This window comes from Apostichopus japonicus, chromosome 11, assembly GCF_037975245.1.
Source record: "Apostichopus japonicus isolate 1M-3 chromosome 11, ASM3797524v1, whole genome shotgun sequence".
NCBI lineage: Eukaryota > Metazoa > Echinodermata > Holothuroidea > Aspidochirotida > Stichopodidae > Apostichopus > Apostichopus japonicus.
This window is the reverse complement of record NC_092571.1, coordinates 26,381,630-26,402,792: the sequence shown is the minus strand read 5'-3', so window position 1 is coordinate 26,402,792 and position 21,163 is coordinate 26,381,630. Positions and strand designations below refer to the sequence as shown.

The window sequence follows — 21,163 nt, the reverse complement described above, 5'->3', positions numbered from 1 at the left end:
TCAGGACGTGTGCCTGCATGGTGTGCAGATGCATACAGTTTTTGCTATGATTTATAGCAGTAATATTCTTTGACACAGCACTTTTTTTCTCTCTTGCGTGAAATTCTCCATCGCCTGTCTGGTATATTGTCATTACGTTTTTCTTACTTTATTATTTCATTCACTCACTCAGTCGCTCAATTGCATATTACACGCTGCCATAGGCCATACTATGTATAGAAATTACTCCTTTACTTACTGCGAAAAGCGCTAATTTAATTTAAAGTAACTATGAGGAAGCTCTTGTATACATTACTGCTTTTAATTAGTAATTAAGACGCGACAAGTGCGACTGAGGGACTATGGAGTAGTAAAGAATACGTACCATATACAATAACTGTTATATCCTTGGTGCTTGTAAACAAGTTGCTGTTCACACTTTCCAAGTGAAATACTCTCTCGTGCTGAACCGTTACTGAGTTGATAATCAACGAGCCATCACTGTCTATGTTGAATTTTCCTGTCGTATATCCTGTTCCGCTGACTCGTCCGTTCTCCAATTTGATCAATAGAGTATCGCCTCCTTCATTATTCGTATCGAACCAGTAGAAACGTGTACTGTTTTCGAAAAGTCGGCATCTGATGATTCCTTGACTTCCGAGCAGGACGCTTTGTGTTGTGAGACAATCTAATGAAAAATGTAATAAGAATATTTCGCACGTTTTGTATGGGAAGGCAAATGTTAAATAAGTTGAGAAACCATGTTTATCTGTCCCTTCTTTATCAATCATAAACCTGGTTAATGGATAATCCGGAATCAATGCTTTCTGTTCCAACAAGGATATGCTTAGGCTATATTTGCCATTCATCTGACATAGGATGTTCTGCTTGTATTTTAAAAGACACTACTTCTACTAGCATACAAAGAATTGACTAGTAGGTGTAAACAGTGAAGGAACTTACCACTAACAAATTTGCACATATTGCACGATGAAATAGGACATAATGTATGTAGAAATTATGCAAAATTCATTTCTTCCTCATTTGGAATTATAAAGAATTTCTAATCAGGAAAACACAAATGATGCAGCTTAACTTAATTGTTATGAAAAAAAAGCTCCACCGTCGCTATCATCCAATCCTAAAGAATGAACCTCAAGTTTATTACATGAGTTTATTACGTTAGATTGATATTCTGTATATATACATCACTATGACTTCAGAAATGATACACGGACAAGTAATGCATTCTTTAATGGTACGTTTTCTCAGTGTGTAATGTGATGTCTAGAATTATATATGTCGATGGTAGCAAAATTGAAACGTACATTTCAATTATGATGCAAAACAAAGAAAAATATGATTGATGAAAATAAGCCAAGTTTCCTTACATTTCTCTTGAAGTGCAGCGTAACTGATAAATCTCGCTAACTTCTACCTAGCCCCCAATTCCCTTAACCTCTCCATCCTGCATACATACACAGTGGTGGCACCAAGAGGCACACCCCCGTTCCCTCCCCAACCCCACAACTGGCTGCCGTGAAACCAAACTGACTATCCCTTACATCAACACTTTCTTTATTTGCTTAATATCAGGATAACAAACTGCTGCATATTCCGGGGCCCCCACAAGGGCTGTGAAATACATACCAACGAAATTGTACCTCTAGAATGTGTTTCTGTGCTTAAGTTAAGATAGCTACAAGAGAACAGTCTGAAAGCACTGTCACATCTTGGCTTTGAACACTTTCCACAGGAATTAAATTCCTCGTCCTGACATGTTTCATCTAAAGTTGCTATGAGAAAAGAAATATCTTAAAATCTAAAAACAACTTCCAGGGAATTTGCCCCCCCCCCCTCCCCAGGACCTCCACAGGGGCTTCGAAATAAACTCCATAGATATAGCATTTTCCACTCTCACATACATTTTTTCGCTACGGTAGAAGGAATACATGAATACGCGTTAGCTTCCGGAGCCTCCCCCCCCCCCCCTGGCACCACTGAGATACATTCAAGAGATGTGGAATTGAATGCCTTTTTTGTCCAGATGTGCACTCCTTACATGTATGTTTGTTGTCCTCCCAAAACTGTTTGCTCCATACTCTCACGCCACCCCTTCCCTAACCTCTTTGAAGTCTGGTGCTGTCACCGCATACACATGCAAACTTAGGAGCTCATCATATGCAACCGTTCGCTATCCCAAGGAGCATTCGCTACTTGGATAAAGATTAATACTGTTTAAGTAATCTTACCTGTGTTCCCTGTTGCGCCACAAAACAAACCAACCAGTTGCATCATTATTAATGCCCGAGATAGAATCCTAAGAGCAAGAAAAGAACATTAGCATGACATATGCATAACTCATTTAATTCTGAAAGGTATGAAGTTATTCATAACACTTTGAAAACATTAAAATAAGAGACCGTACAAAATTCAGAAAACTGGGCTACAAATGGATGCAATCACGAACCACTCCATCATCACCAGTCTGTTTTAATTAAGGCTAATCTACAATTATACTGGTTGATCAGTTAAGTCGTTTGGTTTTTTCATAGATGACTTTTCATCAAACTACCGTTCCTGAATTTCTGCAAGTACTTTATATAGTGTGAAATACCAGTTATAGTATTTATTGCAATCATTGTTTACCAAAATATTATATTATATTTAAAGTTTACGTGTTATTTAACAGACTCTGATAATAACGTCTACTTTTATTGACGACACATTCCATCTGCTTTCGCTCATGATTAACTTTAGTCACTATTGAACGAAATATAATAAAATATGACAGACCGTTGCTACGAATCGAGCTCTTTAACTTCTTTTCCATTAAGATTGATGTAGAAGTAATTATTAATTGCACAAAGTAACACCACTTATTACAATCTTCAAAACCAAATAAATGACCGTGTACCAAGAAGTCAGTTGAGGTCGTGGTTTGTATTTCGGCGCGATAAGTCCTTGATGTGGTTTAACTAAACGGCGTGTTCCTTCCTGAAAAGGAAAACATAGATTGGCGCTGGTTTTCTTTCTATTTGTATTTTGCTTGAGGTATTGATGAAAAAAAAAGTATATACCCTATATCGAAATCCATACGTGAATGTGCTCTTCACTTGTAGATAATTCAACCGTAATTTGTAATGGATAAATACTCCATGCATACCCGATATGCAGATAATACACTATGAATTACTGCAACTATTTCTAACAAATACTGGACGGTGTATTACCTGTTGCAGAAACGCAGGAGAGTAGTTATGATTGAGTTAAATTGATATAGATGGGGACGGGAATGCTACGGGAGCGGGGGGGGGGGGGGGTAGCAGGACCATGGTGGAGGTCCAAGGTAGAAGCTGCAGTAGACTGCATGATTTTTAGATATTTATTATCATTTCTTGTAGAGATCATCCACTCCTCGGTTCGGTACGGTATTCCCAATACGTTACTAACCCCGATATCATTTCGTTCCTTTTCTCAACATATTTTGCCGTCCAGAGTCATTTTTGAAAACTTATTCCCCTTTCAGTCATTAAACCATAACAAAAGAAGGGAATCCATGTCAACTGCTGGATACTGCAGCTGATAAATCATATAACAGTAAGTTTATTAATCAATTCAACTGTCAAATCATGAAACATCGGTCAAAATATTCTCACATGGACTAAAAGATTGTATGGTTGGGCTACGTCGCTTGCTGGCAAGCACTAGAACAGATGGATTATAGCCAAAATTTGTTAACCTATCCGTATATATATTCAAATTTGTGCCGTTCACTTTCAAAGTAATATCCTATACTGTAATATTAGTACTGTCACCAAAAATATCGTAACATTGCGGTATAAATGCTCTACTTAACATATACTCCGCATATATTCGCTTCTCTTACCTGCATCTGATTTAACGCTAATTGTATTAGATGTTTCTTTAATTATATATTATTCGTATAATTTAATTATTATTTTATTAATTCTTATTAATATATAAGTAGTAAAATGTCGTGGATAAAATAAGGTAACAAAATTACACTTTATACATAAAGTGATAGGGTTTGTTAACCTACACCTTATTCAAAACTCAATAAGTAAGTATTTTTTTCGTTGAAAATTAATAACATGTGCATTAACATATCGATAGTACACATGTACTACTTCTGCGATAAAATATGAGGGATTTGTCACTCATCAATATTTGTGAATAATATACCAGTAAGAAGACAGCCTAGTATGTTTCGGTCATATTTATCTTAATTCAATATGTAATATTTATATTAGACATACGTTTTTTCCTCCTCATTGGAAGGTAATATCGATTGCGATCTTTTCATTCTTACCCGTTTCTTGCTTCCCTCTAACTGTATAGAACAGAAAAATGAGAAAAATACTGGTAAAGTCCGTACACTTGATACATAAAATGATAGGGTTTGGTAACTGATACCAATCTCAACACTCTATCAGTAAACAAACCACTTTATGATGTAATGTTTCATCTATATCTGACTTCTAGATGTAAGGATTCTTTTCCTCGTTTAAAATGAAAACTTTTCTTATGATGTTTTCATTACTCCTCATTCATTCTTACCTGCCATGTTGATTCCTCCAACTTTATATGAATAAAGGGAGGGGGGGGGATGAAATATGGCTTATATTTTTTCGTAGATATATTGTAGCATGTGCATTTACATATTGATAGTACTGATTACTATTTCTGTGGGGAAATATAAAGGATTTGTCACTCATCCACTTTTTGAATATTATACCAGTAAGTGCACAACCTTTTAGATTGTTTCGGTGATTTCTATCTTAATTTAAAATGTAATGTTCACACTAGAAATAAAAAATGCCATTATTTTATTCTTACCCGTTTCTGGTTTTCCTCTATCTGTATAGGACAGAAATATTAGAAAAAAAACTTGATGGTAATTTCATAGATAAATACGAGCCTATGCAATAACGTAAAGATAATAAACGCATAGGTCATCCATCAATTATTCAAAAATTATCAGTAAATAGACACCTGTAGATTTGTTAGGTGATCCTTGTCTAATTCAAGGTGTCGGGTCTTTTTAAACATTGCAATAAATGCTCTACCTAACATATTATACGCAGATATTCGGTCATTTCTGTCTTAATTCAGGGTGTAATATTCATATTAGATATAGGTTTGAATCTTCCTTATTGGAAATAGATAATGCTATCATTTTATTCTCACCCGTTTCTGGTTTTCATCTAACTGTATCAGACAGAAATATTAGAAAATACACTTGATGGTAATTTCATAGATAAATACGAGCCTATGCAATAACGTACAGATAATAAACGCATAGGTCATCCATCAATTATTCAAAAATTATCAGTAAATAGACACCTGTATATTTGTTACGTTATTTTCCTGTCTAATTCAAGGTGTCGGGTCTTTTTAAATAATAAATGCAATAAATGCTCTACATAACATATTATCCGCAGATATTCGGTCATTTCTATCTTAAATCAGGGTGTAATGTTCATATTAGATATAAGTTTGAATCTTCCTTTTTGGAAATAAAAAATGCAATCATTTTATTCTTACCCGTTTCTGGTTTTCCTCTATCTGTATAGGACAGAAATATTAGCAAACACATTTTTGGGTAATTTCATAGATAAATACGAGCCTATGCAATAACGTACAGATAATAAACGCATAGGTCATCCATCAATATTCAAAAATTATCAGTAAATAGACACCTGTAGATTTGGTAGGTGATTCCTGTCTAATTCAATGTGTCGGGTCTTTTTAAACATTGCAATAAATGCTCTACCTAACATATTATCCGCAGATATTCGGTCATTTCTATCTTAATTCAGGGTGTAACGTTCATATTAGATATAAGTTTAAATCTTCCTTATTGGAAATAAAAAATGCCATTATTTTATTCTTACCCGTTTCTGGTTTTCCTCTATCTGTATAGGACAGAAATATTAGCAAACACATTTTTGGGTAATTTCATAGATAAATACGAGCCTATGCAATAACGTAAAGATAATAAACGCATAGGTCATCCATCAATTATTCAAAAATTACCAGTAAATAGACACCTGTAGATTTGTTAGGTATTTTTCCTGCCTAATTCAATGTGTCGGGTCTTTTTAAACATTGCAATAAATGCTCTACTTAACATATTATCCGCAGATATTCGGTCATTTCTATCTTAAATCGGGGTGTAATGTTCATATTAGATATAAGTTTGAATCTTCCTTATTGGAAATAAAAAATGCCATCATTTTATTCTTACCCGTTTCTGGGTGTCCTCTATCTGTATAGGACAGAAATATTAGCAAACACATTTTTGGGTAATTTCATAGATAAATACGAGCCTATGCAATAACGTACAGATAATAAACGCATAGGTCATCCATCAATATTCAAAAATTATCAGTAAATAGACACCTGTAGATTTGGTAGGTGATTCCTGTCTAATTCAATGTGTCGGGTCTTTTTAAACATTGCAATAAATGCTCTACCTAACATATTATCCGCAGATATTCGGTCATTTCTATCTTAATTCAGGGTGTAACGTTCATATTAGATATAAGTTTAAATCTTCCTTATTGGAAATAACAAATGCCATTATTTTATTCTTACCCGTTTCTGGTTTTCCTCTATCTGTATAGGACAGAAATATTAGCAAACACATTTTTGGGTAATTTCATAGATAAATACGAGCCTATGCAATAACGTAAAGATAATAAACGCATAGGTCATCCATCAATTATTCAAAAATTACCAGTAAATAGACACCTGTAGATTTGTTAGGTATTTTTCCTGCCTAATTCAATGTGTCGGGTCTTTTTAAACATTGCAATAAATGCTCTACTTAACATATTATCCGCAGATATTCGGTCATTTCTATCTTAAATCGGGGTGTAATGTTCATATTAGACATAAGTTTGAATCTTCCTTATTGGAAATAAAAAATGCCATCATTTTATTCTTACCCGTTTCTGGGTGTCCTCTATCTGTATAGGACAGAAATATTAGCAAACACATTTTTGGGTAATTTCATAGATAAATACGAGCCTATGCAATAACGTACAGATAATAAACGCATAGGTCATCCATCAATTATTCAAAAATTATCAGTAAATAGACACCTGTAGATTTGTTAGGTGATTCCTGTCTAATTCAGTGTGTCGGGTCTTTTTAAACATTGCAATAAATGCTCTACATAACATATTATCCGCAGATATTCGGTCATTTCTTTCTTAATTCAGGGTGTAATGTTCATATTAGATATAAGTTTGAATCTTCCTTATTGGAAATAGATAATGCTATCATTTCATTCTCACCCGTTTCTGGTTTTCCTCTAACTGTATCAGACAGAAATATTAGAAAAAAAACTTGATGGTAATTTCATAGATAAAACTCGACTATGCAATAACGTACGGATAATAAACGCATAGGTCATCCATCAATTATTCAAAAATTACCAGTAAATAGACACCTGTAGATTGGTTAGGTTATTTTCCTGTCTAATTCAATGTGTCGGGTCTTTTTAAACATTGCAATAAATGCTCTACTTAACATATTATCCGCAGATATTCGGTCATTTCTATCTTAATTCAGGGTGTAATGTTCATATTAGATATAAGTTTGAATCTTCCTTATTGGAAATAAAAAATGTCATCATTTTATTCCTACCCGTTTCTGGTTTTCTTCTAACTGTATCAGACAGAAATATTACAAAATACATTTGATGGTAATTTCATAGATAAATACGAGCCTATGCAATAACGTACGGATAATAAACGCATAGGTCATCCATCAATATTCAAAAATTTTCAGTAAATATATACCTGTAGATTTGTTAGGTTATTTTCCTGTCTAATTAAATGTGTCGGGTCTTTCTTTCTAAACATTGCAATAAATGCTCTACCTAACATATTATCCGCAGATATTCGGTCATTTCTTTCTTAATTCAGGGTGTAATGTTCATATTAGATATAAGTTTGAATCTTCCTTATTGGAAATAGATAATGCTATCATTTCATTCTCACCCGTTTCTGGTTTTCCTCTAACTGTATCAGACAGAAATATTAGAAAAAAAACTTGATGGTAATTTCATAGATAAAACGCGACTATGCAATAACGTACAGATAATAAACGCATAGGTCATCCATCAATTATTCAAAAATTATCAGTAAATAGACACCTGTAGATTTGTTAGGTTATTTTCCTGTCTAATTCAATGTGTCGGGTCTTTTTAAACATTGCAATAAATGCTCTACATAACATATTATCCGCAGATATTCGGTCATTTCTTTCTTAATTCAGGGTGTAATGTTCATATTAGATATAAGTTTGAATCTTCCTTATTGGAAATAAAAAATGTCATCATTTTATTCCTACCCGTTTCTGGTTTTCTTCTAACTGTATCAGACAGAAATATTACAAAATACATTTGATGGTAATTTCATAGATAAATACGAGCTTATGCAATAACGTACGGATAATAAACGCATAGGTCATCCATCAATTATTCATAAATTTTCAGTAAATAGACACCTGTAGATTTGTTAGGTGATTCCTGTCTAATTCAATGTGTCGGGTCTTTTTAAACATTGCAATAAATGCTCTACCTAACATATTATCCGCAGATATTCGGTCATTTCTATCTTAATTCAGGGTGTAATGTTCATATTAGATATAAGTTTGAATCTTCCTTACTGGAAATAAAAAATGCCATTATTTTATTCTTACCAGTTTCTGGTTTTCCTCTAACTGTATCAGACAGAAATATTACAAAATACATTTGATGGTAATTTCATAGATAAATACGAGCTTATGCAATAACGTACGGATAATAAACGCATAGGCCATCCATCAATTATTCATAAATTTTCAGTAAATAGACACCTGTAGATTTGTTAGGTGATTCCTGTCTAATTCAATGTGTCGGGTCTTTTTAAACATTGCAATAAATGCTCTACCTAACATATTATCCGCAGATATTCGGTCATTTCTATCTTAATTCAGGGTGTAATGTTCATATTAGATATAAGTTTGAATCTTCCTTACTGGAAATAAAAAATGCCATTATTTTATTCTTACCAGTTTCTGGTTTTCCTCTATCTGTATAGGACAGAAATATTAGCAAACATTTTTGGGTAATTTCATAGATAAATACGAGCCTATGCAATAACGTACAGATAATAAACGCATAGGTCATCCATCAATTATTCAAAAATTATCAGTAAATAGACACCTGTAGATTTGTTAGGTTATTTTCCTGTCTAATTCAATGTGTCGGGTCTTTTTAGACATTGCAATAAATGCTCTACTTAACATATTATCCGCAGATATTCGGTCATTTCTATCTTAATTCAGGGTGTAATATTCATATTAGATATAAGTTTGAATCTTCCGTATTGGAAATGAATAATGCCATCATGTTATTCTTCACGTTTCTGGTTTTCCTCTAACTGTATAAGACAGAAATATTAGAAAATACATTTGATGGTAATACGAGCCTATGCAATAACGTACAGATAATAAACGCATAGGTCTTCCATCCATTATTCAAAAGTTATCAGTAAATAGACACCTGTAGATTTGTTAGGTGATTCCTGTCTAATTCAGTGTGTCGGGTCTTTTTAAACATTGCAATAAATGCTCTACTTAACATATTATCCGCAGATATTCGGTCATTTCTATCTTAATTCAGGGTGTAATGTTCATATTAGATATAAGTTTGAATCTTCCTTATTGGAAATAAAAAATGTCATCATTTTATTCCTACCCGTTTCTGGTTTTCTTCTAACTGTATCAGACAGAAATATTACAAAATACATTTGATGGTAATTTCATAGATAAATACGAGCCTATGCAATAACGTACGGATAATAAACGCATAGGTCTTCCATCAATTATTCATAAATTTTCAGTAAATAGACACCTGTAGATTTGTTAGGTGATTCCTGTCTAATTCAATGTGTCGGGTCTTTTTAAACATTGCAATAAATGCTCTACCTAACATATTATCCGCAGATATTCGGTCATTTCTATCTTAATTCAGGGTGTAATGTTCATATTAGATATAAGTTTGAATCTTCCTTACTGGAAATAAAAAATGCCATTATTTTATTCTTACCAGTTTCTGGTTTTCCTCTATCTGTATAGGACAGAAATATTAGCAAACATTTTTGGGTAATTTCATAGATAAATACGAGCCTATGCAATAACGTACAGATAATAAACGCATAGGTCATCCATCAATTATTCAAAAATTATCAGTAAATAGACACCTGTAGATTTGTTAGGTTATTTTCCTTTCTAATTCAATGTGTCGGGTCTTTTTAGACATTGCAATAAATGCTCTACTTAACATATTATCCGCAGATATTCGGTCATTTCTATCTTAATTCAGGGTGTAATATTCATATTAGATATAAGTTTGAATCTTCCGTATTGGAAATGAATAATGCCATCATGTTATTCTTCACGTTTCTGGTTTTCCTCTAACTGTATAAGACAGAAATATTAGAAAATACATTTGATGGTAATACGAGCCTATGCAATAACGTACAGATAATAAACGCATAGGTCTTCCATCAATTATTCAAAAGTTATCAGTAAATAGACACCTGTAGATTTGTTAGGTGATTCCTGTCTAATTCAGTGTGTCGGGTCTTTTTAAACATTGCAATAAATGCTCTACTTAACATATTATCCGCAGATATTCGGTCATTTCTATCTTAATTCAGGGTGTAATGTTCATATTAGATATAAGTTTGAATCTTCCTTATTGGAAATAAAAAATGTCATCATTTTATTCCTACCCGTTTCTGGTTTTCTTCTAACTGTATCAGACAGAAATATTACAAAATACATTTGATGGTAATTTCATAGATAAATACGAGCCTATGCAATAACGTACGGATAATAAACGCATAGGTCTTCCATCAATTATTCATAAATTTTCAGTAAATAGACACCTGTAGATTTGTTAGGTGATTCCTGTCTAATTCAATGTGTCGGGTCTTTTTAAACATTGCAATAAATGCTCTACCTAACATATTATCCGCAGATATTCGGTCATTTCTATCTTAATTCAGGGTGTAATGTTCATATTAGATATAAGTTTGAATCTTCCTTACTGGAAATAAAAAATGCCACTATTTTATTCTTACCAGTTTCTGGTTTTCCTCTATCTGTATAGGACAGAAATATTAGCAAACACATTTTTGGGTAATTTCATAGATAAATACGAGCCTATGCAATAACGTTCAGATAATAAACGCATAGGTCATCCATCAATTATTCAAAAATTATCAGTAAATAGACACCTGTAGATTGGTTAGGTTATTTTCCTGTCTAATTCAATGTGTCGGGTCTTTTTAGACATTGCAATAAATGCTCTACTTAACATATTATCCGCAGATATTCGGTCATTTCTATCTTAATTCAGGGTGTAATATTCATATTAGATATAAGTTTGAATCTTCCGTATTGGAAATGAATAATGCCATCATGTTATTCTTACACGTTTCTGTTTTCCTCTAACTGTATCAGACAGAAATATTAGAAAATACATTTGATGGTAATACGAGCCTATGCAATAACGTACAAATAATAAACGCATAGGTCTTCCATCAATTATTCAAAAGTTATCAGTAAATAGACACCTGTAGATTTGTTAGGTGATTCCTGTCTAATTCAGTGTGTCGGGTCTTTTTAAACATTGCAATAAATGCTCTACTTAACATATTATCCGCAGATATTCGGTCATTTCTATCTTAATTCAGGGTGTAATGTTCATATTAGATATAAGTTTGAATCTTCCGTATTGGAAATAAATAATGCCATCATTTTATTCTTACCCGTTTCTGGTTTTCCTCTAACTGTATCAGACAGAAATATTAGGAAAAAAAACTTGATGGTAATTTCATAGATAAAACGCGCCTATGCAATAACGTACAGATAATAAACGCATAGGTCATCCATCAATTATTCATAAATTATCAGTAAATAGACACCTGTAGATTTGTTAGGTTATTTTCCTGCCTAATTCAATGTGTCGGGTCTTTTTAAACATTGCAATAAATGCTCTACTTAACATATTATCCGCAGATATTCGGTCATTTCTATCTTAATTCAGGGTGTAATGTTCATATTAGATATAAGTTTGAATCTTCCGTATTGGAAATAAATAATGCTATCATTTCATTCTCACCCGTTTCTGGTTTTCCTCTAACTGTATCAGACAGAAATATAAGAAAAAAAACTTGATGGTAATTTCATAGATAAATACGAGCCTATGCAATAACGTACAGATTATAAACGCATAGGTCCTCCATCAATTATTCAAAAATTACCAGTAAATAGACACCTGTAGATTTGTTACATTATTTTCCTGTCTAATTCAATGTGTCGGGTCTTTTTAAACATTGCAATAAATGCTCTACTTAACATATTATCCGCAGATATTCGGTCATTTCTATCTTAAATCGGGGTGTAATGTTCATATTAGATATAAGTTTGAATCTTCCTTTTTGGAAATAAAAAATGCCATCATTTTATTCTTACCCGTTTCTGGTTTTCCTCTATCTGTATAGGACAGAAATATAAGCAAACACATTTTTGGGTAATTTCATAGATAAATACGAGCCTATGATATAACGTACAGATAATAAACGCATAGGTCATCCATCAATTATTCATAAATTTTCAGTAAATAGACACCTGTAGATTTGTTAGGTGATTCCTGTCTAATTCAATGTGTCGGGTCTTTTTAAACATTGCAATAAATGCTCTACCTAACATATTATCCGCAGATATTCGGTCATTTCTATCTTAATTCAGGGTGTAATGTTCATATTAGATATAAGTTTGAATCTTCCTTACTGGAAATAAAAAATGCCATTATTTTATTCTTACCAGTTTCTGGTTTTCCTCTATCTGTATAGGACAGAAATATTAGCAAACATTTTTGGGTAATTTCATAGATAAATACGAGCCTATGCAATAACGTACAGATAATAAACGCATAGGTCATCCATCAATTATTCAAAAATTATCAGTAAATAGACACCTGTAGATTTGTTAGGTTATTTTCCTGTCTAATTCAATGTGTCGGGTCTTTTTAGACATTGCAATAAATGCTCTACTTAACATATTATCCGCAGATATTCGGTCATTTCTATCTTAATTCAGGGTGTAATATTCATATTAGATATAAGTTTGAATCTTCCGTATTGGAAATGAATAATGCCATCATGTTATTCTTCACGTTTCTGGTTTTCCTCTAACTGTATAAGACAGAAATATTAGAAAATACATTTGATGGTAATACGAGCCTATGCAATAACGTACAGATAATAAACGCATAGGTCTTCCATCCATTATTCAAAAGTTATCAGTAAATAGACACCTGTAGATTTGTTAGGTGATTCCTGTCTAATTCAGTGTGTCGGGTCTTTTTAAACATTGCAATAAATGCTCTACTTAACATATTATCCGCAGATATTCGGTCATTTCTATCTTAATTCAGGGTGTAATGTTCATATTAGATATAAGTTTGAATCTTCCTTATTGGAAATAAAAAATGTCATCATTTTATTCCTACCCGTTTCTGGTTTTCTTCTAACTGTATCAGACAGAAATATTACAAAATACATTTGATGGTAATTTCATAGATAAATACGAGCCTATGCAATAACGTACGGATAATAAACGCATAGGTCTTCCATCAATTATTCATAAATTTTCAGTAAATAGACACCTGTAGATTTGTTAGGTGATTCCTGTCTAATTCAATGTGTCGGGTCTTTTTAAACATTGCAATAAATGCTCTACCTAACATATTATCCGCAGATATTCGGTCATTTCTATCTTAATTCAGGGTGTAATGTTCATATTAGATATAAGTTTGAATCTTCCTTACTGGAAATAAAAAATGCCACTATTTTATTCTTACCAGTTTCTGGTTTTCCTCTATCTGTATAGGACAGAAATATTAGCAAACACATTTTTGGGTAATTTCATAGATAAATACGAGCCTATGCAATAACGTTCAGATAATAAACGCATAGGTCATCCATCAATTATTCAAAAATTATCAGTAAATAGACACCTGTAGATTGGTTAGGTTATTTTCCTGTCTAATTCAATGTGTCGGGTCTTTTTAGACATTGCAATAAATGCTCTACTTAACATATTATCCGCAGATATTCGGTCATTTCTATCTTAATTCAGGGTGTAATATTCATATTAGATATAAGTTTGAATCTTCCGTATTGGAAATGAATAATGCCATCATGTTATTCTTACACGTTTCTGTTTTCCTCTAACTGTATCAGACAGAAATATTAGAAAATACATTTGATGGTAATACGAGCCTATGCAATAACGTACAAATAATAAACGCATAGGTCTTCCATCAATTATTCAAAAGTTATCAGTAAATAGACACCTGTAGATTTGTTAGGTGATTCCTGTCTAATTCAGTGTGTCGGGTCTTTTTAAACATTGCAATAAATGCTCTACTTAACATATTATCCGCAGATATTCGGTCATTTCTATCTTAATTCAGGGTGTAATGTTCATATTAGATATAAGTTTGAATCTTCCGTATTGGAAATAAATAATGCCATCATTTTATTCTTACCCGTTTCTGGTTTTCCTCTAACTGTATCAGACAGAAATATTAGGAAAAAAAACTTGATGGTAATTTCATAGATAAAACGCGCCTATGCAATAACGTACAGATAATAAACGCATAGGTCATCCATCAATTATTCATAAATTATCAGTAAATAGACACCTGTAGATTTGTTAGGTTATTTTCCTGCCTAATTCAATGTGTCGGGTCTTTTTAAACATTGCAATAAATGCTCTACTTAACATATTATCCGCAGATATTCGGTCATTTCTATCTTAATTCAGGGTGTAATGTTCATATTAGATATAAGTTTGAATCTTCCGTATTGGAAATAAATAATGCTATCATTTCATTCTCACCCGTTTCTGGTTTTCCTCTAACTGTATCAGACAGAAATATAAGAAAATACACTTGATGGTAATTTCATAGATAAATACGAGCCTATGCAATAACGTACAGATTATAAACGCATAGGTCCTCCATCAATTATTCAAAAATTACCAGTAAATAGACACCTGTAGATTTGTTACATTATTTTCCTGTCTAATTCAATGTGTCGGGTCTTTTTAAACATTGCAATAAATGCTCTACTTAACATATTATCCGCAGATATTCGGTCATTTCTATCTTAAATCGGGGTGTAATGTTCATATTAGATATAAGTTTGAATCTTCCTTTTTGGAAATAAAAAATGCCATCATTTTATTCTTACCCGTTTCTGGTTTTCCTCTATCTGTATAGGACAGAAATATAAGCAAACACATTTTTGGGTAATTTCATAGATAAATACGAGCCTATGATATAACGTACAGATAATAAACGCATAGGTCATCCATCAATTATTCATAAATTTTCAGTAAATAGACACCTGTAGATTTGTTAGGTGATTCCTGTCTAATTCAATGTGTCGGGTCTTTTTAAACATTGCAATAAATGCTCTACCTAACATATTATCCGCAGATATTCGGTCATTTCTATCTTAATTCAGGGTGTAATGTTCATATTAGATATAAGTTTGAATCTTCCTTACTGGAAATAAAAAATGCCATCATTTTATTCTTACCAGTTTCTGGTTTTCCTCTATCTGTATAGGACAGAAATATTAGCAAACATTTTTGGGTAATTTCATAGATAAATACGAGCCTATGCAATAACGTACAGATAATAAACGCATAGGTCATCCATCAATTATTCAAAAATTATCAGTAAATAGACACCTGTAGATTTGTAAGGTGATTCCTGTCTAATTCAAGGTGTCGGGTCTTTTTAAACATTGCAATAAATGCTCTATTTAACATATTATCCACAGATATTCGGTCATTTCTATCTTAATTCAGGGTGTAATGTTCACATTTGATATAAGTTTGAATCTTCCTTATTGGAAATAAATAATGCTATCATTTCATTCTCACCCGTTTCTGGTTTTCCTCTAACTGTATCAGACAGAAATATTAGAAAATACACTTGATGGTAATTTCATAGATAAATACGAGCCTATGCAATAACGTACAGATAATAAACGCATAGGTCATCCATCAAATATTCAAAAATTATCAGTAAATAGACACCTGTAGATTTGTTAGGTGATTCCTGTCTAATTCAAGGTGTCGGGTCTTTTTAAACATTGCAATAAATGCTCTACGTAACATATTATCCGCAGATATTCGGTCATTTCTATCTTAATTCAGGGTGTAATGTTCACATTAGATATAAGTTTGAATCTTCCTTATTGGAAATAAAAAATGCCATCATTTTATTCTTACCCGTTCCTTGTTTTCCTCTAACTGTATAAGACAGAAATATGAGAAAAAACATTTGATGGTATATTTATAGATAAATACAAGCCTATGCAATAACGTACAGATAATAAACGCATAGGTCATCCATCAATTATTCAAAAATTATCAGTAAATATACACCTGTAGATTTGTTAGTTTATTTTCCTGTCTAATACAATGTGTCGGGTCTTTTTAAACATTCAATAAATGCTCTACTTATCATATTATCCGCATATATTCGTTTCCCGAGTCTGCATTTGCATTTCTCAAACTGCATTAGATATTATTTAGGTGTTTAATATTTATATTATGTTGTTATTCTTTATAAGTAAATGGTTATGTGTCGTGCATAGAAAGGGCAATTACATTTACACTTGCTATATAAAATGATATATGAATATATGGGGGAAATAAAGAAATATGGCTAACATTTTCACGTAGATCAGTTGTAGCATGTGCAATGACATATTGATAGAACTCACATACTCTTTCTGCGGAAAAATATGAAGGATTTGTGCCCACCAACTTATTGAGCAATAAACTAGAACGAAGACAGCCTTCTAGTTTGTTTCGGTCACTTTTTATCACAATTCAAGATGTAATGTTCGTACCAGATAAAAGTTTTTTTTATTTTCCTCATTGGAAATAAATATTGCAATCTTTTCATTCTTACCCCTTTCTCGTTTTCCTGTAACTATGTAGAATAGAGAATGAGAAAAATACTGGTAAATTCTGGTAAAATGCTCGTAAATTCATAGATAAATACGAGCATATGCGATAACGTATAGATTATCACGCATACCATATGTCGTGGATAGAAAGGGCAATTACATTTACACTTGCTACATAAAATGATAGGCTTTGGTAAATTATACCTTACTCAAGACTACAGTAAATAAACCACTTTATAATGTAAAGTTTCATCTACATCTGGCGGAGTGTATAGCCTAGTGGTTAACGCCGGCGTCTCCCAGTCATGAGATCCCCGGTTCGATTCCCGCCGACAGCAATGTGTGTCGTCTGGCAAGGGTGTTGTTCAATAACAACTTCCCGACATGGACGTTAAATGGATGTGTGCCGAGAGATTGGCTTCGGTCAGCTTGCGAGTCTATAAGCCTCCATGGCTTCTTTCGCGAGTTCCTGCTTGCGGGAAGATCACATATACATACATCTGAAATCTAGATATAAGGGTTCTTTTCCTCGTTTGAAATAAATCCTGCTTTTTATGACATTTTCACTACCTCCCATTCATTCTCACCTGCCATGTTGATTCCTCCAACTATATATGAAGGAAAAAATAAAAAATATAAATAATTTTTAATTTTCTCGGTGATAATTAATAGCATTTGCAATCACATATTGATGGTACAAATGTACTATTTCTGCGGGAAAATATGAAGGAATTGTCACTCACCCATGTTTGAATAATATACCAGTAAGAAGACAGCCTTCTAGTTTGCTTCTGTCATTTCTGTCTTAATTCAAGATAAAATGTTCATACTAGATATAAACGTTTTTCTTCCCCATTGGTAATTAGTATTGCCATCTTTTTATTCTTACCAGTTTCTTGTTTTCCTTGAACTGTACAGGACAAAAAAATGAGAAAAATAATGGCGAATTCGAAAATGCTGGTAAATTAATAAATAAATACGATCATATGCGATAACGTATAGATAATACACGCATACCAATATGTCGTGGATAGAAAGGGCAATTACATTTACACTTGCTACATAAAATGATAGGGTTTGGTAACTTATACCATACTTGAGACTGTCAGTAAGTAAACCACTTTATGATATAATATTTCATCTATATCTGAATTCTAGATATAAGGATTCTTTCCCTCGTTTGAAATGAAAACTTGTTATTTTATGATGTTTTTACTACTCCCCATTCATTATTACCTGTCGTGTTGATCCTTCCAACTATATTCGAAGTAAAAAAGAAAAAGAAATAAGTTTATATTTTACCCCTAATAAATGGTAGCATGTGCAATAACGTATTGCTATTACTCATTTACTATTCTGCGGGAAAATATAAAGGATTTTGAACTCATCCACGTTATGAATAATATACCAGTAAGTAGACTACCTTTTAGATTGCTTCGATCAGTTCTACCTTAATACAAGATTTAATGTTAATACAAGATTTAATGTTAACACTAGATATAGTTATCCATCTTATTCATGGGAAATAAATATAACTATTTCATTAAATAGTATACGTTAATGTTAATACTAGATATAGTTATTTATCTTACTCATTGGAAATAAATATTACTATTTCATTCTTACCCGTTTCTGGTTTTCCTCTAACTGTATACGACAAAAAAAATATATATATATTTGCTGGTTATCTCATAGATAAATACGAGCATGTGTGATAACGTATACTATATAATTTACTCATACCATTTCTTAAGAATACATATGCAAATCGGTCACCCATCAATTATTCAAATAATATCAGTAAATAAACACATTAAGATGTGTTCGGTCATTCCCGTCTAATTTAAGGTATTCGATCTTTTTAAACAGTGTAATAATACTGTACTTAACATATATGATCCGCAGATATTCGTTTCTCTTACTTGTATCTGCTTTTCCTGTATCTGCATTAGCTGTTTGTTTAATTATTTAGGATTGACATTATTTTATGTCTATTCATAAATAAAGAGTAATATGTCGTGGATCAAAAAGGGCAATTACATTTACACTATATACATAAATTGATAGGGCTAGGTATCTTATACCATATTCAAAACTCTATCAGTAAATAGACTTTCTCATTGGAAATTAATATTGCCATCTATTCATTCTTACATTCTTACTCATTTCCGGTTTTCCTGTAACTATATACGACAGGCAAACAAGAAAAATACATTTGCTGGTAATTTCATAGATAAATAAGAGAATATGCGAAAACGTATAGATAATACACATATATCATTTTTTAAGTATAGATATGAAAGCAATTGGTCTTCCATCAATTATTCAAAAATTATCAGTAATTAAACACTATTACATATGTTAGGTCATTCCTAATTCAAGTTGTTGGGTCTTTATAAACAGCGAAATAAATGCTGTTCGTAACATATGATCCGCAGATATTCGTTTCCCTTACCTGCATCTGCTTTTCCTCTAACTGCATTAGATGTGTATTTAATATTTATTATTAGTTTATTAGTATTAATAAATAAATAGCAATATGTAGTGGATTTAAAAGGCAATTACGTGAACACTTTTTACATCAAGAGATAGGGTACGTAACTTATACCTTATTCAAAATTATATCAGTAATATACGATTTTCTGATGTTATGTTTCATCTATATCTGGATATTTTTTTCCTTCTTTGAATAAAAACTGCTTCTTATGATGTTTTCAGTACTTCCCTTTCATTCTTACCTGCTTTGTTATTTTTCTCGACTTTATATGTAGGAAGTAAGATAAAAAGAATTGTTTTTTTTTTCATACTTAAAGAGTAGCATATCGTGGACAAAATGGCATTAACAGATAACATTATTACATAAAAGGATCAGTAAGAAGATACCTTTACATAGTTTGGCCATTTCTATCTAAATTCAAGATGTTGTGACTTGCATCATATAGAAATAAGACAACTGTTTCTTTTAATTATTATTCATAAATAAAAGAGTAGCATATCCTTAGTCAATACTTCCCCTTCATTCTTACCTGCTTTGTTTTTTTTCTCGACTATATATGTAGGAAGTAAGATAAAAAGAATTGTTTGTTTTTTCATACTAAAAGAGTAGCATATCGTGGACAAAATGGCATTAACAGATAACATTGTTACATAAAAGGATCAGTAAGTATAGATACCTTTACATAGTTTGGCCATTTCTATCTAAATTCAAGATGTTGAGACTTGCATCATAAAGAAATTAGACAAATGTTTCTTTTAATTATTATTCATAAATAAAAGAGTAGCATATCCTTAGTCAATACTTCCCCTTCATTCTTACCTGCTTTGTTTTTTTTCTCGACTATATATGTAGGAAGTAAGATAATAAGAATTGTTTTTTTTTTTCACACTTAAAGAGTAGCATATCGTGGACAAAATGGCATTAACAGATAACATTGTTACATAAAAGGATCAGTAAGTATAGATACCTTTTACATAGTTTGGCCATTTCTATCTAAATTCAAGATGTTGAGACTTGCATCATAAAGAAATTAGACAAATGTTTCTTTTAATTATTATTCATAAATAAAAGAGTAGCATATCCTTAGTCAATACTTCCCCTTCATTCTTACCTGCTTTGTTTTTTTTCTCGACTATATATGTAGGAAGTAATATAAAAAGATTTTTTTTTTCATACTAAAAGAGTAGCATATCGTGGACAAAATGGCATTAACAGATAACATTGTTACATAAAAGGATCAGTACGTATAGATACCTTTACATAGTTTGGCCATTTCTATCTAAATTCAAAATGTTGAGCCTTGTATCCAGGGGCGGGATTTGAGTTGTGAAAGTGGGGGGGCAAACCTGCCAGCAAGGCTATCTACGCGGAGCGCCACCATCGGTTGGCGCGGAGCGTACAAGAAATTTTTGGGCTTTACAAACCCTCCAGATGGCCGGAAACGGCACTTCCCGGGTGCTCTAAGCTGCATGTACCCATCCTTGAAATATGGATCTCATGTCTGCAATTGTATCTAGATAGTTAATTATCATTTAAAAATTTGAAGAGGATTGATAGTAGAACATATGGTCAGATGGTGATGTACAACTTTTGTTATACGTCA

At 32.2% G+C, this 21,163-nt stretch overlaps 1 protein-coding gene across 8 annotated transcripts in view; it reads right to left on the bottom strand.

Moving 5' to 3' along the window:
- Positions 1-21,163, bottom strand: part of LOC139976424 (uncharacterized) — a 289,428-nt gene that overhangs the window by 242,035 nt on the left and 26,230 nt on the right. For 6 of the 8 annotated variants that reach the window (XM_071985134.1, XM_071985138.1, XM_071985137.1 and 3 more), the window contains 17 exons: positions 20,672-20,692; positions 20,380-20,400; positions 20,090-20,110; positions 19,802-19,822; positions 18,690-18,710; positions 18,300-18,320; positions 17,953-17,973; positions 17,651-17,671; positions 17,066-17,086; positions 12,188-12,208; positions 5,191-5,211; positions 4,840-4,860; positions 4,561-4,581; positions 4,313-4,333; positions 2,897-2,976; positions 2,232-2,299; positions 365-667 (listed from right to left, as the gene is read on the bottom strand). In XM_071985134.1, coding sequence (XP_071841235.1) covers positions 365-667; positions 2,232-2,299; positions 2,897-2,976; positions 4,313-4,333; positions 4,561-4,581; positions 4,840-4,860; positions 5,191-5,211; positions 12,188-12,208; positions 17,066-17,086; positions 17,651-17,671; positions 17,953-17,973; positions 18,300-18,320; positions 18,690-18,710; positions 19,802-19,822; positions 20,090-20,110; positions 20,380-20,400; positions 20,672-20,692 — 745 coding nt within the window. The remainder of the gene's footprint in view (positions 1-364; positions 668-2,231; positions 2,300-2,896; positions 2,977-4,312; positions 4,334-4,560; positions 4,582-4,839; positions 4,861-5,190; positions 5,212-12,187; positions 12,209-17,065; positions 17,087-17,650; positions 17,672-17,952; positions 17,974-18,299; positions 18,321-18,689; positions 18,711-19,801; positions 19,823-20,089; positions 20,111-20,379; positions 20,401-20,671; positions 20,693-21,163) is intronic. The other 2 variants (XM_071985135.1, XM_071985136.1) reach the window with 2 other exon arrangements.